General features: G+C 47.8%; 1 protein-coding gene across 1 annotated transcript in view; it reads right to left on the bottom strand.

Moving 5' to 3' along the window:
* The window catches only part of LOC139240877 (uncharacterized), a 184511-nt gene that overhangs the window by 82402 nt on the left and 87706 nt on the right, over positions 1–14403 (bottom strand). The window contains exons 3-4 of the mRNA XM_070869384.1: positions 1896–2014; positions 1054–1143 (exon numbers count right to left, since the gene is read on the bottom strand). Coding sequence (XP_070725485.1) covers positions 1054–1143; positions 1896–2014 — 209 coding nt within the window. The remainder of the gene's footprint in view (positions 1–1053; positions 1144–1895; positions 2015–14403) is intronic.

The following is a 14403-nucleotide window of genomic DNA, read 5'->3' as shown; positions in this document are numbered from 1 at the left end:
AAGCTCCCACAACCAGCAATGTGATAATGACCAGATCATCTGTTTTAGTGATATTGGTTGAGGAATAAATATTGGCCCAGGACACCGGGGCTTAACTCTCCTGCTCTTTTTCGAAATAGTGCCATGGGATCTTGTATGTCCACCTGAGAGGGCAGATGGTGCCTCGGTTTAATGTCTCATCCGAAAGACAGCACCTCCAACAGTGCAGCGCTCCCTCAGTACTGCCCCTCCGAAAGTGCGGCACTCCCTCAGTACTGCCCCTCCGACAGTGCGGCGCTCCCTCAGTACTGCCCCTCCGACAGTGCAGCGCTCCCTCTGTACTGTACTGGGAGCGTCAGCCTGGATTATGTGCTCAAGTCTCTGGAATGGTACTCGAGCCTACGACCTTCTGACTCAGAGATGAGAGCGCTACCAAATGAGCCAAGGCTGACACCTAAAACTGATGAATCTCCAAAGCACTCATTGCTTCTTACACTTGAATCAATAGTTTTAAAAGCAAAGGATGAGCATGCGGAAACATGAATTGCGACAATCTTATCCTTCCTTTTTGTGACACTTTAGAACTTGCTAAAGTTGGTGGTGAGAATGCAGTTCATTTCAAGGACTTAAGACCTCGTGCTTCAGAAGATGTGATAGAGTTCTCACTGCGCCCTTGACACACGTCTGCCCTGCAACTCACACTGTCTTCCACATTCTCCTCTGCTCACCTGCCGGATCATTATGAACTTAAAGCTACTGTACAAAATATGCCGTGGAAAGCAAGTGAAAACAATATACACGACACGGTGATTGATCCATTGTAAAATATGCACCACTGACAACTCATGACAGGAGGTGGCATGACTCGATGGGGTCATTTCCAATTTCACCACCTGGGCAGTAATGCAGCGGAGTGGATTGCCCCGCTACTATATTCATCTCACTGAAATCAAACCGCTCCACAGGTCATCGCACAAGATGAGAATTATCCCCAATGACCGCTGTGGTCAGACACCACTCTACTTTTCATACACCACTGCTCCTGTCACTGACACTGCGAGACACAGCACTGACCTGGTGAAATCCCACGTATTCCTGTACGGTGGGCGATGCGTAGAAGATGTCACCTTCCGCTGTCACAACCAGGACAAATCCGTTCAGTGCCTAGAAACACAAAGACGCGGCATCTTTTAGGCCAGCTGATCTCTCAAGGGATTACCTGATTCACAATACCTCCCTTAGATCCTTAAAGGAGGACAAGAATATATTGAAGGGGCAGAACCTTTGTCAGAAAGAGTGTTCCTCAAAAGACAAGGATATGGTCTTCCTCGCACTGTAAATGTGGCCCATCCTTTTCACACATGTGAATATGCTATCAATACCGCAGCAATCATAGGGGACTGTCTCTTTCGGAAAGAAAGCAACAGCCTGCATCTACATTGCACTTTGCACATCTATAGAACAGCCAATAAATTATGTTTGACATGCAGTCACCGTTCTAAAGTAGGCAAATGCTGCAGCCAGTTTCTGCAAACAGCAAATAAAACAAATGGCCAATCAATCTGTTGTTTCGTGATGTTGCCCGAGGGATAACTAACTGTTCGCCAGGACACCGGGGAGAACTCCCCTGTTCTTCTTCGAAACCGTGCCATGGGATCTTTTACATCCACTGGAGAGAGCAGATGGGCCTCGGTTGAACGCCTCATCCGAAAGATGGCACCTCTGACAGTGCAGCGCTCCCTCAGTACTGCACTGGAGTGTCAGCTGAGATTTATGTGCTCAAGTCTCGAGAGTGGGACTTGAAGGCAAGGCTTTTGTTCCTCACATTAGCTCCCCCATACTCCTCCCCCCGCCGTGTGTCTAAATATATGCTTGAAAAAAAGCCACATAAGTAAATACCCCGCAACATCCTTTACCTGTAGTAGCAGGTCCCCTTCCGACAGCACTGTATTGCCAAGGTTTGTAAACAGCCTGTCCATTCTGCCAATGTCAGGCTGGTCTGCAGGCCGACATCTGTTCCCTGGTCCCAGAGTAACTGCAAGGCAACCACAAGCACAACACTTGGTGAGCAACGCTTGGAAAGTAAGTACAAAAAGGCGTTTTCTTCAAGTGCAGGGCAAGGAGAAAATCCTCATTTAGCAAAGGCCCCAATCTTTTTCCCATCGGCAGGGTGTCGGGCAACATAATTTTACCATAATAACCTACCGCAGATCAGGGGCTATATTTAATAGAAACAGAGAAATTTACAGTGCAGAAGGGGGCCATTTCGGCCCACCGTGTCCGCGCCGGCCGACAAAGAGCCGCACGGCCCTCGGTCAGCAGCCCTGAAGATTACATATAAACCAATGAACAATGATGGAAAGGTAAAGAGCACCCAGCCCAACCAGTCCGTCTCACCACAACTGCGATACCCCTTGCACCGAAACATTCTACACTCCACCCCAACCGGAGCCATGTGATCTCCTGGGAGAGGCAAAAAACCAGATAAAAACCCAGGCCAATTGGGGAAAAAAAAGAATCTGCGAAAATTCCTCTCCGACCCATCCAGACAATCGAAACTAGTCCAGGAGATTCGATTCCCTGCAGTATCCATCGTATCTGCGGCAACCAACAAGAGGTTATCCAGTCTAATCCCACTTACCTCTAGGTCCGTAACCCTGCCGGTTACGGCACTTTAAGTGCCCATCCAAGCAACTTTTAAATGTGGTGAGGGTTTCTGCATCCACCACTCTTCCAGGCAGTGAGTTCCAGACCCCCACAACCTTCTGCATGAAGAAGCCTCCCCTCAAATCCCCTCTGAACCTTCCACCAACCACCTTAAAACTATGCCCCCTCATAATTGACCCCTCCACAAAGGGAAATAGCCCCTTGCTATCCACTATATCAAGGCCCCTTAAAATTTTGTACAGCACAATGAGGTCTCCTCTCAACCTCCTCTGTTCCAATGAGAATAAACCCAGCCTATCCAATCTGTCCTCATAGCTAAGATTCTCCATTCCAGGCAGCATCCTAGTAAATCTCCTCTGCACCCTCTATAGTGCAATCACGTCCTTCCTATAATACGGCGACCAGAACTGCACGCAATACTCCAGCTGTGGCCTAACCAGAGTATTATACAATTTAAGCATAACCTCCCTGCTCTTGTATTCTATGTCACGGCCAATAAAGGCAAGCATTCCGTATGCCTTCTTAACCACCTTATCCACCTGGTCTGCTACTTTCAGGGATCTGTGGACAAGCACTCCAAGGTCCCTTTGTTCATCTACACTTCTAAGTGGCCTACCGCTTAATGTGTATACCCTTTCCTTATTAGCCCTCCCAAAGTGCATTACCTCACACTTCTCCGAATTAAATTCCATTTGACACTGCTCTGCCCACCTGACCAGTAGATTGATATCCTCCTGCAGCCCATGACTTTCCTCTTCATTATCGACCACACAGCCAATGTTAGTGTCATCTGCAAACTTCTTAATCAATGTCCCTCTATTCAAATCGAGATCATTGATATATACCACAAAAGGCAAGGGACCCAGTACTGAGCCCTGCGGAATCCCACTGGAAACATCCTTCCAGTCACAAAAACATCCATCAACCATTACCCTTTGCTTCCTATCTCTAAGCCAATTTTGGATCCAACTAGCCACTTTGCCCTGGATCCCATGGGCTTTTACCTTTGTGACCAGTCTACCATGTGCCCACTTATTGCCTATTTAGTCAATGGGTCTAAAATCCAACCCCAAGTGATACCTTAGTAACAGGAGTCACACAAGACAGTAAATTTGGGGGTGCTCATTACAGCAATTCATTTGAAAAAGACAGAATTGGAGGAACACAGAGATCTCGGAGGGTTGTCGGGCTGGAGGAGGTTACAAAGATAGGGAAGGTTGTAGGGCTGGAGGAGGTTACTGCAATAGGGAGGGTTGTAGGGCTGGAGGAGGTTACTGAGATAGGGAGTGTTATAGGTCTGGAGGAGATTACAGAGCTAGGGAGGGTTGTAGGGCGGAATGAGTTACAGAGATAGGGAGGGGGTAAGAACAGGATCAGATTCCGTTCTGATGCCCTGCCACCCCCATCCCCACAATCGGATAGCTTGCACGAAGGTCATACATGAAGAAGTGCCATTTGGGTGAGGTACCAGAGCACAGAACTAAAAGCCAGCACCTGCAGGAGAGGAGAGCACCGGTTAGAGAATAGAAAGGGCCAATATTCATTTATTGGATATCATGAGGGGTAATTAAGTGTACATTACCTATATGATGTGCACATCATTCGTGCCAAACAGTGTTAACTTTTATATGCCACTTAGCGCCTTGAATACGACTTTCCAATCGGTGTTATTAAAGCCAAAAGGGTTGCTGCCGCCATTGAAATAATGCCAATTGTAAAATCTGGGCTAACTTCCCCTCTAAATATGTTCGTTTGGATGTATAACAGGATTGAACAGAAAAGAAGAACGCGACAAGCTTCACATTTCCGCGAGACTGTAATGAGCCCCAGCATTTTCCCCATGTAGAACGCACCAGAACAATACAGTAATTGTTTCCAGGTTGAAATCTATAGTCGGCATGATCAGTCCCAGATTCCACTTGAAAATATTTCCCATGTCTGTTCTTGGGGCGTGGACGGGGGCAAGGTGAGAGAGAAGGTAGGAGGGAGAAGGATAAATTCCCTTTAATCCGTCAAATGGATAATGAAAAAGATTGGAGATCGAATGAAAAGTGTAGTATCGGGGTATGAGCTGAAGTAACACAGAGGTTCTCTGTCTCTTTCCTCGGAGAAGCTAAGCACTCCGAGGAACAAGGGAGCTGAAGGAAGTCTGATGAAGAAATGTACACAGGAACCATTTACTGATGTCCAAAGGAAATTCTAGGGAGTAGATTATTAGATTTTATTGAGGGCCTCTTCACACATGCCCCTCCATCCCCAAGACAATGTAAATGACCTAAAGAGATGTCCCTGGGTTAATTACAATCTAGCTCAGTTGAAATTAGAGTAGTGTTCCAACTGGTCTTCTCATTAGAGATGGTGTGCAACACTGGCTGGGAGACAATCTTTGGCAACCGGATTAAAATATGTCATGGGTGAGGCATATTTTGCCCTACTATTAGCAGCAGTGTCATCTTGGTCCGAGGCTCTGGAATTCCCTCCCTCGACCACTCTGTCTCTCCACCTCCTTCAAGACCCTCCTTAAAATCCACCTCTTTGACCAAGCTTTTAATCATACCTCCAAATATCTCCTTTGGCTCAGTGCCTATTTTCATCTCATTACACGTGTGTGAGGTGCCTTGGAGTGTTTTTCTTGCACTGAAGGTGCTATACAAATGCAAGTTGCTGCAGTTGAGGAGGTTTATATGATTTCTGTAATACTCAGAATGCCTTAAATACCAAGGGCTAGAAATTGCGTAGCGCCCTGTTTGCGGCGATAACTTTTGAATTATCGCAAAAGTATCGGCGGGCGAAACCGATTTGCTGCTCTCGGGAACTTCAGCTTTAGCGCTCCAAGAGGGAAGTAGCGCACTCAATCAAGCGTTAGCACTTCCCTTACAGCGCTAAAGTGTGCGAGAGGGGCGGTGTTGGCAGAGCTCTGAGCAATGTACAGTGCAGTGCTGCCGTCTGTACAGGCTCCTTCTCCCCTTTAAAGGGAAGGGCCAATGATGGGTTGAATCAATCCTAATGTTCTCTCTGTGGGGCCACGGGACCTGCGCTACGAGCATTACAGCCCCAAGCACTCAGAGAGTAGAGGGCTGAGGAATCACACAGAAATCAGCGGTGAAAAGCAATCCGAAGGCCCCAGACTGGTGCCAGTAATAACGTTTGCCCGACCTGACCCCCCACTGCCTTTAATTAGCGCTCCCCAAGCGGCCAGCCCAGGTGACAACACCTCCTGCAGCTGCCGGTGTTGACACGAATATCACATCCAGGGCGGTAACGGGGCATAGTGCACTGGATGATGTCACGATCTACACGGCACAAGAGACCGAGGCGGTAAGTGTTAGCGCCTGCGCAAAACCGCCAGGCAGGTTCACGGGCGTCGGTGAATTCGCCGAGCCCGGTCAGTAACCTCTCAGCGCCTGTTACCGCCGTCCACAGGCGCTAACGGGAGGCGCAAAGCAGCCGAATTTCTCCCCCAAAGGTTGTACCAGAGTGTTACTGAGGGGGCCATGGTTAAAAATAATACTTCTACTGTTGATGGGGTGGCTTCAAGAACATGCAGTACACATCAGAAAATGCCACCGTCATTGGTAGTGTATTACAGTATGATTTTTTGTCCATTCCTACATGTTAAGGACACATTACTTTGGCCAAGAATAGAAATAACTGCTTATCTCTTTCACTCACGCATAAGACAGTTGTTAACAGTTGGCGTGAAAAATAATATAGCAACGGTAGTAAACAATTTATTTCAATGGACCAAAACACTTCCCATTCAATCCCAATGTATAGAATTTCAATGCACCAAGAATTCGAAATGGGTCCAATTTTGCGGTTTGGAATACTGCCAGCATCATACTGTGAGGTGGCAAAACAATAATCAACCAGCATTTGATTGGATCCTTCGTTTTAATGCACTTGCTTCTTACATTAGGTCCTCAGGGCCCACCTGTGACACAAAACGTAGTCATCAGACTGCTTACAACATCCTGCAATGTCATTATGTGCCCATGAGTGAAGTGTCGGACATCTCCCTATTGTTATCATCATCATAGGCAGTCCTTCGAAATCGAGGAAGACTTGCTTCCACTCGAAAAGTGAGTTCTCAGGTGGCTGAACAGTCCAATACGAGAACCACAGTCCCTGTCACAGGTGGGACAGACAGTGGTTGAGGGTAAGGGGAGGGTGGGACAGGTTTGCCGCACGCTCCTTCCGCTGCCTGCGCTTGCTTTCTGCATGATCTCAGCGACGAGACTCGAGGTGCTCAGCGCCCTCCCGGATACCCTTCCTCCACTTAGGACGGTCTTTGGCCAGGGATTCCCAGGTGCCGGTGGGGATGTTGCATTTTATCAGATGTTTCAGGAGGATAAGACACAACATAAATACCAATGTTCACTGTTAAACCTTTCTCTGTTAAAACTGTACCTTATGGACCAATGCAGTACACCCTCGCCCCCTCTTTCCATTCGCAAGGGAAAAGAGCATAAGGTTTGGATTATATCACACTGGTGCAATGGAAGCAATCTTACTTTATTACCCACCATTACTCGGACTGGCTTCACCCCACTATGCTATTCTTTATCGTACTCAAGATTGATGTATGTGTGATGCAGAGCCAAATAAACTTGGACTGATAATTATTGGAGCTCCAACCAGGGAAGGTCTGAAATGCCGCATTTCTTCTCCGATAGCTCAATGAAAGTCTGCCCAAAACGCAAAAGGTCATTTACTTGGGAGGAGGGAGAAGGGTGCAAAATGACACTTGGCAGCACTGAATAAATAGCATTTTGAGGAGGTCAGAACACAACAGCACGAATGCAGCCAAACGCATCTCATCCCCAGCCCGAGAACACCCTTCACTCTGCCAGTGTTGTGATACTTCCAATTAATGTGCTCTCTAACCTTGCATAGACTGGACTTATATTTCCTTGAGTGTAGAAGACTAAGGGGTGATCTAATTGAGATGTTTAAGATGATTAAAGCAGATGATAGGGTAGAGAGAGAGACAAACTATTTGCCCTGGTGCAGGAGTCCAGAACAAGGGGCATAACCTTAAAATTCGAGCCAGGCTGTTTAGGGGTGATGTCAGGAAGCACTTCTTCACACAAAGGGTAGTGAGAATCTGGAACTCTCTCCCCCAAACAGCTGTCGATGTGTGGGGTCAATTGAAAATTTCAAAACTGAGATTGGTAGATTTTTGTTGTTATCATGGGATATGGAACCAAGGCGGGTAGAGTTAAAATACAGATCAGCCATGATCGAATTGAATGGCGGAACAGGCTCGAGGGGCTTAATGGCCACCTCCTGTTCCTATGTTACCATGCTGAGCCAGCTTGGCCAACTATAGTTGTTTACTTCCTTTCCTGTGGGAAATTGCCTGGTCTCTTCGGGGCAACTGTCGAGGATGACACACTTGAAATCAGGCGCTCACCATGTGGAAAACTGTAAGCACAAACCCTAATCGCATTGTAGGAACACAACATAAGAAATAGGAGCAGGAGTAGGCCACATTGCCCCTCATGCCTGCTCCACCATTCAATACGATCATGGCTGGTCTTTTATCTCAACTCCACTTTCCTGCCCTATCCCCATATCCCTTCATTTCCTTTGTTTCCAAAAATTTCCAGATACTCTTAGTGACAAAAATCAGTCCATAGTGCTGAATCTTGGGGCATTCCCTTGGCATAAAGTCACTGTGTAACACAGATTGAAACTAAAAGTATTCAGAGACATGCCACTGTAAGATTAATTTTTGGGTCTTCGTCTTCAAATGGTTGATTTTTTTCCTCATGTTCAGGATGGTCAAAACTTCAGCTCCAGAAGAGTACAACTCATAACAGAAACCTTAAGGGCTTTTAGGCCCTTTTCACTTTCATTGAAACCAAACTCACAGCCAAAGCCAGTCCCTGGATCCAGGATCCATTGTGGCAAGGTCAGACATGGGGATGTTCGCTGATGATTGCACAGTGTTCAGTTCCATTCGCAACTCCTCAGATAATGAAGCAGTCCATGCCCACATACAGCAAAACCTGGACAACATACACACTTGGGCTCATAAGTGGCAAGTGCCAGGCTATGACCATCTCCAACAAGCGAGAGTCTAACCACCGCCCCTTGACATTCAATGGCATTACCATCGCCCAATCCCCCACTATAAACATCCTGGGGGTCACCATTGACCAAAAAGTGAACTGGACCAGCCACATAAATACTGTGGCCACAAGAGCAGGTCAGAGGCTGGGTAATCTGCGTCGAGTGTCTCACCTCCTGACTCCCCAAAGCCTTTCCACCATCTGCAAGGCACAAGTCAGGAGTGTGACGGAATACTCTCCACTTTCCTGGATGAGTGCAGCTCCAACAACACACAAGAAACTCGACACCATCCAGGACAAAGCAGCCCGCTTGATCGGCACCCCATCCACTATCGTAAGTAAACATTCACTCCCTCCACCACCACCCCCGTAGCTGCAGTGTGTACCATCTACAAGATGCACTGCAGCAACTCGCCAAGGCTTCTTCGGCAGCACCTCCAAAACCCGCGACCTCGACCACCTAGAAGGACAAGGGCAGCAGGTGCATGGGAACACCACCACCTCCGCGTTCCCCTCCAAGTCACACACCACCTTGACTTGGAAATATATCGGCCGTTCCTTCATCGTCGCTGGGTCACAATCCTGGAACTCCCTCCCAAACAGCACTGTGGGAGTACCTTCACCACACGGACTGCAGCGGTTCAAGGCGGCGGCTCACCACTTACTCAAGGGGCGATTAGGGATGGGCAATAAAGGCTGGCCTTACCAGTGACGCCCACTTTCCGCGAATGAAGAAAAAGAAAAAAATGCAAATTCAATTATTACATTCTACCAAATCTAATATTTCATTACATAAATTATTTGAAGACTTGGAAAGACAAATTATATTGCTGTAACTAGCCAGCTGGCTTTGTGTGTATGAGAGCACTTAATTTATTTGTTCACGGGATGTGGGTGTCGCTGGTAAGGCCAGCATTTATTGCCCATCCCCTAATTGCCCTTGAGAAGGTGGTGGTGAGCCACCTTGTTGAACCGCTGCAGTCCGTGTGGTGAAGGTGCTCCCACAGTGCTGACTTTGTTGTAGCGGTTTGGTACAACTGAGTGACTTGCTCGGGTATTTCAGAGGGCAGCTGTGGGTCTGGAGTCACATGTAGGCCAGACCGGGTAAGGACGGCCGATTTCCTTCCCTAAAGGACATTAGTGAACCATATGGGTTTTTAACACAATCCACTAGTTCCATGGTCACCATTACTGATACTACTGATAATTCTAGATTTATTTATTAGCTGAATTTAAATTCCCCAGCTGCCATGATACTAGCATTGCCACAACCATTGATTTCGGAACAACGACTTGGGAACATATACCTCAAAAGTAGATCCTATTGATGTTCAATGGGCCTTGGGAGTGATTCCTGCAGTTGACCATTAGCACTTTCTTGTCTCTCCTTTAACTGTATAGGTTGAAAGGGCCGGTAAAGCCTCGAAGATAAATTCTTGCACGGCCTTCCTGGATGTAAATATAGGACCAGTCACGTGGATGATGAGGGGTCGGGCCAGGAATCCAACATGGGCAGAAATACCAAAGCTCCCCTAAAACTGCTTTTGAACTGTATGAGCGATGCAATCACCGGCTTCAATTTCACAGGTAATTATTGCAGAGTTGTCACCGTAAAAGATCGCCAGCTACCCAACACACACAAATGCACCTGTATTTACATGCAGAATTTAGTAGTGAAATACCTGGGGTCACTGCCAACAACTGAAACCTGTGATAGTCCATCACAGTGACTCATTGAGCAGACAACTCAAAAGGGTTACACTAATATTAATATCTCATTTATTTACTGATCATTCCTGCAGCATGAATCAATGCTGACATAATATGAAAGACTTAAGCCTGCCACAAAAAAAACACCACCTCCCTGCTTCTCCCAACAAGGTGCAATGTAACTGCAGGGATCAAATTAGACCCGTCTATTTATAGAGAAAGACTCCTGAGCATTGCCAACATGACACACTCAAACACAACGTGGGTGTGTCTACAACTAGCCTTCGCCATGCTGCACACTGGGGCCCACCTCCTCCCTGCCAAGTCGCACTTGCCAGCACTGGTCACATCCATTCATGCCAGGGTCGGTCCGCAGAGCTGGGACCGGGAAACAAAAGCAGCTGGGATCGGGTTCCACTCCGCATATCTGCCCCCGCATTACCATCTGCAATCCACCAATCTCCCAAAGGAAAACAGACTCTGTATTGTGAAAATAAGATGAAGAGAAAACAGAATCAAATCGCACTCAGGAACTTGTTGGCACGATTTTTCACGCCATGCCTCAAAAGCCAACTTTTCCTCATCTGCTTATAGCATGCCTCAGTGCAAATGATTCCACAAGGCCACTGCAGTCACAGTTGGACTAGGAAACGTGATGATATCTGGCGCTTCTATTCTGTCTGATGCTGATCCACTACAGGCTGAATCTCCCTTATCCGGCATCCTCGGGACCTGATCTGTTCCGGATAAGGGATTTTCCCGGACGACGGGTGGTCACATTAAATTGGACGGTACAGGTACTGAGCAAGGGGATCTTGGGGCTGGCTGGCTTGGGGCTGGGAGGACGGCAGAGAGATCGTTGGGGCGGGGGGAGGGGTGGATCGCGGGGTCAGGCCAGCGATTGCGGGAGTCGGCAGCGAGGAAGGACTTCAATTTGTTCATGTTGGAGTTCTGCGCATGCGCCACCCGGTGGCCGGGAATGGTTCCGGACGAGGGGTGGTTCCGGATAAGGGAGTTCTGGATAAGGGAGGTTCAACCTGTACCGCCTTCAGTTACTGAGCTTCCCTGCGGCAACAAGTAAATGCTGGCACAATCTGAAAGACTGCTACCAGACTGGGCAAAGTTTAGCCCCTGCAAGTGTCAATGTTCAATTAAGGAAGTGATGCGTCCATGCAATGCTTGGTTAGCACAGTAATGCAGCAATGCAACCTATTTTTTGGAGGGTTGTGATGGCCTCTAGTATACAAAGAAGACACAAATAATTGCAGTACATCACAGCAGAGTTGGACTGCTGTCTTAACCATCTGGATCTGGCAGAAGGTGGCGCACAAGCTAACAAACACAGGTAGGTTAACAGGTCTTCTTGGAGTGCATGACATAGATAGACACGTAGCTACTACAAGAATGTCCCAGTATCCCGTCATGGATGCCAGGCACAAGATATTACGGCGAAGTACACAAAAGGTAATATAGATCCATGTGAAAAATGCGGTATAGACAAAGAGAAAGGACAGCAAGGATGGAAGTACCGGAAGTGAAAATAGGAAGTTCATGCAAGTTACATCATCGATGTATTAAAGATCCTACTGGTGCTATTGAGGCTTTGAAGTCCAAACTCCAAGATGCACTCATCGAAACATAGAAATTTACAGCGCAGGAGGAGGCTATTCCGGCCCATCATGTCCGCGCTGGCCGACAAAGAGCTACACGGCCCTCAAGGTTACATATAAACCTACGAACAATGACCAACTTCAACTTAATTGGGAAAATGGTTACAGCCAACAATGAGAGGGGGATTCCCAAAGCTCATCGATGCCATTTCCCTCCAGCAGTGGTATGCACGGACAGGCACAGGAGCAATTTAGTGCCATCGCACAGACCTGGCCAAATGACAGTAGGTGCTGCCATTGAAAGCACGCGGCGCACAGTAACTCCACATGGAGTGGCAGTTGTGCACGTCTCTCAGAGCGAGTCGCAGATGCAGGCCTTCCCTGCAGCTTGACGATCAGCCGGGATTTCCACTCTTGACTGCTGCACCGCGCTCTGCAGGAAGTGCATGGATGCCAGACGGGGGACAGGATCAGACTCGGCCGTGGCGTTCTCCATAGTAGGATTGTCCAGCCAGAGCACCCTGCCAAGGCTCAAACGTTACTATTGGTCACTGGCTGGCCATTGCCAGCCGCGGAGCCATCACTTCCTGCATGAACCGTACGCCAGGAAAGGAGTTAAAGTTTTCGCGGGGGGGGGGCAGGGAAATCAGAGGCAAAATTAAAAATGGTTTGCATGCCAGCAGTAAAGGCCCACCATAAAACGCAGAGAAACGCTGGATAAATACTTGAAGAGGAAAAATTTGCAGGGTTCAGCTGGTGGGGGAAAAGAGCTGGGGAAGTGGGCCTAATTGGATCATTGTTTCAAAAAGCCGGCACAGGCACGATGGGCTGAATGGCCTCCTTCTGTGCTGTATCATTCTATGATTCTAGGAGACTGAAAATTAATGGCAACTATGTGCAGAACGGTAAAGAAAAGGCAGAATGATGTGTTGTCTACACCCAATGCCGTTTTAACCTTTGCAGGACACATATTACTGGCTCCAGGACTGTTTTTTGTATTCGTTTATCGGATATGGACGTCGCTGGCAAGGCCGGCATTTGTTGCCCGTCCCTAATTGCCCTGGAGATGATGGTGGTGAGCCATCCACCATCTTCAACATTCACTCCCTCCACCACCGGCGCACTGTGGCTGCAGTGTGCACCATCTACAAGATGCACTGCAGCAACTCACCAAGGCTTCTTCGGCAACACCTCCCAAACCTGTGACCTCTACCACCTAGAAGGACAAGGGCAGCAGGCGCATGGGAACACCACCACCTCCACGTTCCCCTCCCAGTCACACACCATCCTGACTTGGAAATATATCGGCCGTTCCTTCATCGTCGCTGGGTCACAATCCTGGAACTCCCTCCCGAACAGCACTGTGGGAGCACCTTTACCACACGGACTGCAGCGGTTCACCACCACCTTCTCGAGGGGCAATTAGGGATGGGCAATAAATGCTGGCCTTACCAGCGACGCCCACCTTCTGCAAATGAATTAAAAAAAGAAAAAAATGCTAATTCAATATTACATTCTGGCAAAACTAATATTTCATTACATAAATCATTCGATAACTTGGAAAGATAAATTATGTTGCTGCAACTAGCCAGCTGGCTTTGTGCGTCAGTGAGCAGTTAATTTATTTGTTCACGGGATGTGGGCGTCACTGACAAGGCCGGCATTTATTGCCCATCCCTTAATTGCACTTTAGTAGATGGTGGTGAGCCGCCTTCTTGAACCGCTGCAGTCCGTGTGGTGAAGGTGCTCCCGCAGTGCTGACTTTGTCATAGCAGTTTGGTGCAAATGAGTGGCTCGCTGGGCCATTTCAGAGAGCAGTTAAGAGTCAACCACATTGCTGTGGGTCGGGAGTCACGTATAGGCCAGACGGGGTAAGAACGGCAGATTTCCTTCCCTGAAGGACATTAGTGAACCAGATGGGTGTTTATGACAATCCGATAGTTTCATGGTCACCGTTACTGACACTAGTTTTTTTTTAAATTCCAGATTTATTTAATTAACTGAATTTAATTCCCCAGCTGCCGTGGCAGGATTTGAACTTGTGTCTCCAAATCACATGTCTAGGCCTCTGGATTATCAGTCCAGTAACATAACCACTATGCTACCGTACCCCGCATTGGATTCTGTTCACCCCCGCAGACAGAGAACATAAGAACATAAGAAATAGGAGCAGGAATAGGCCATACAGCCCCTCGAGCCTGTTCCACCATTTAATTAGATCATGGCTGATCCGATCATGGACTCGGGTCCACTTCCCTGCCTGCTCCCCATAACCCCTTATCCCCTTATCGGTTAAGAAACTGTCTATTTCTGTCTTAAATTTATTCAATGTCCCAGGTTCCACAGCTCTCTGAGGCAGC

The sequence above is a fragment of the Pristiophorus japonicus genome, chromosome X (assembly GCF_044704955.1).
Source record: "Pristiophorus japonicus isolate sPriJap1 chromosome X, sPriJap1.hap1, whole genome shotgun sequence".
In the NCBI taxonomy this organism is placed as follows: domain Eukaryota; kingdom Metazoa; phylum Chordata; class Chondrichthyes; family Pristiophoridae; genus Pristiophorus; species Pristiophorus japonicus.
Note: the sequence above shows the minus strand (reverse complement) of the source record. Positions and strands in the feature narration are given on the sequence as shown.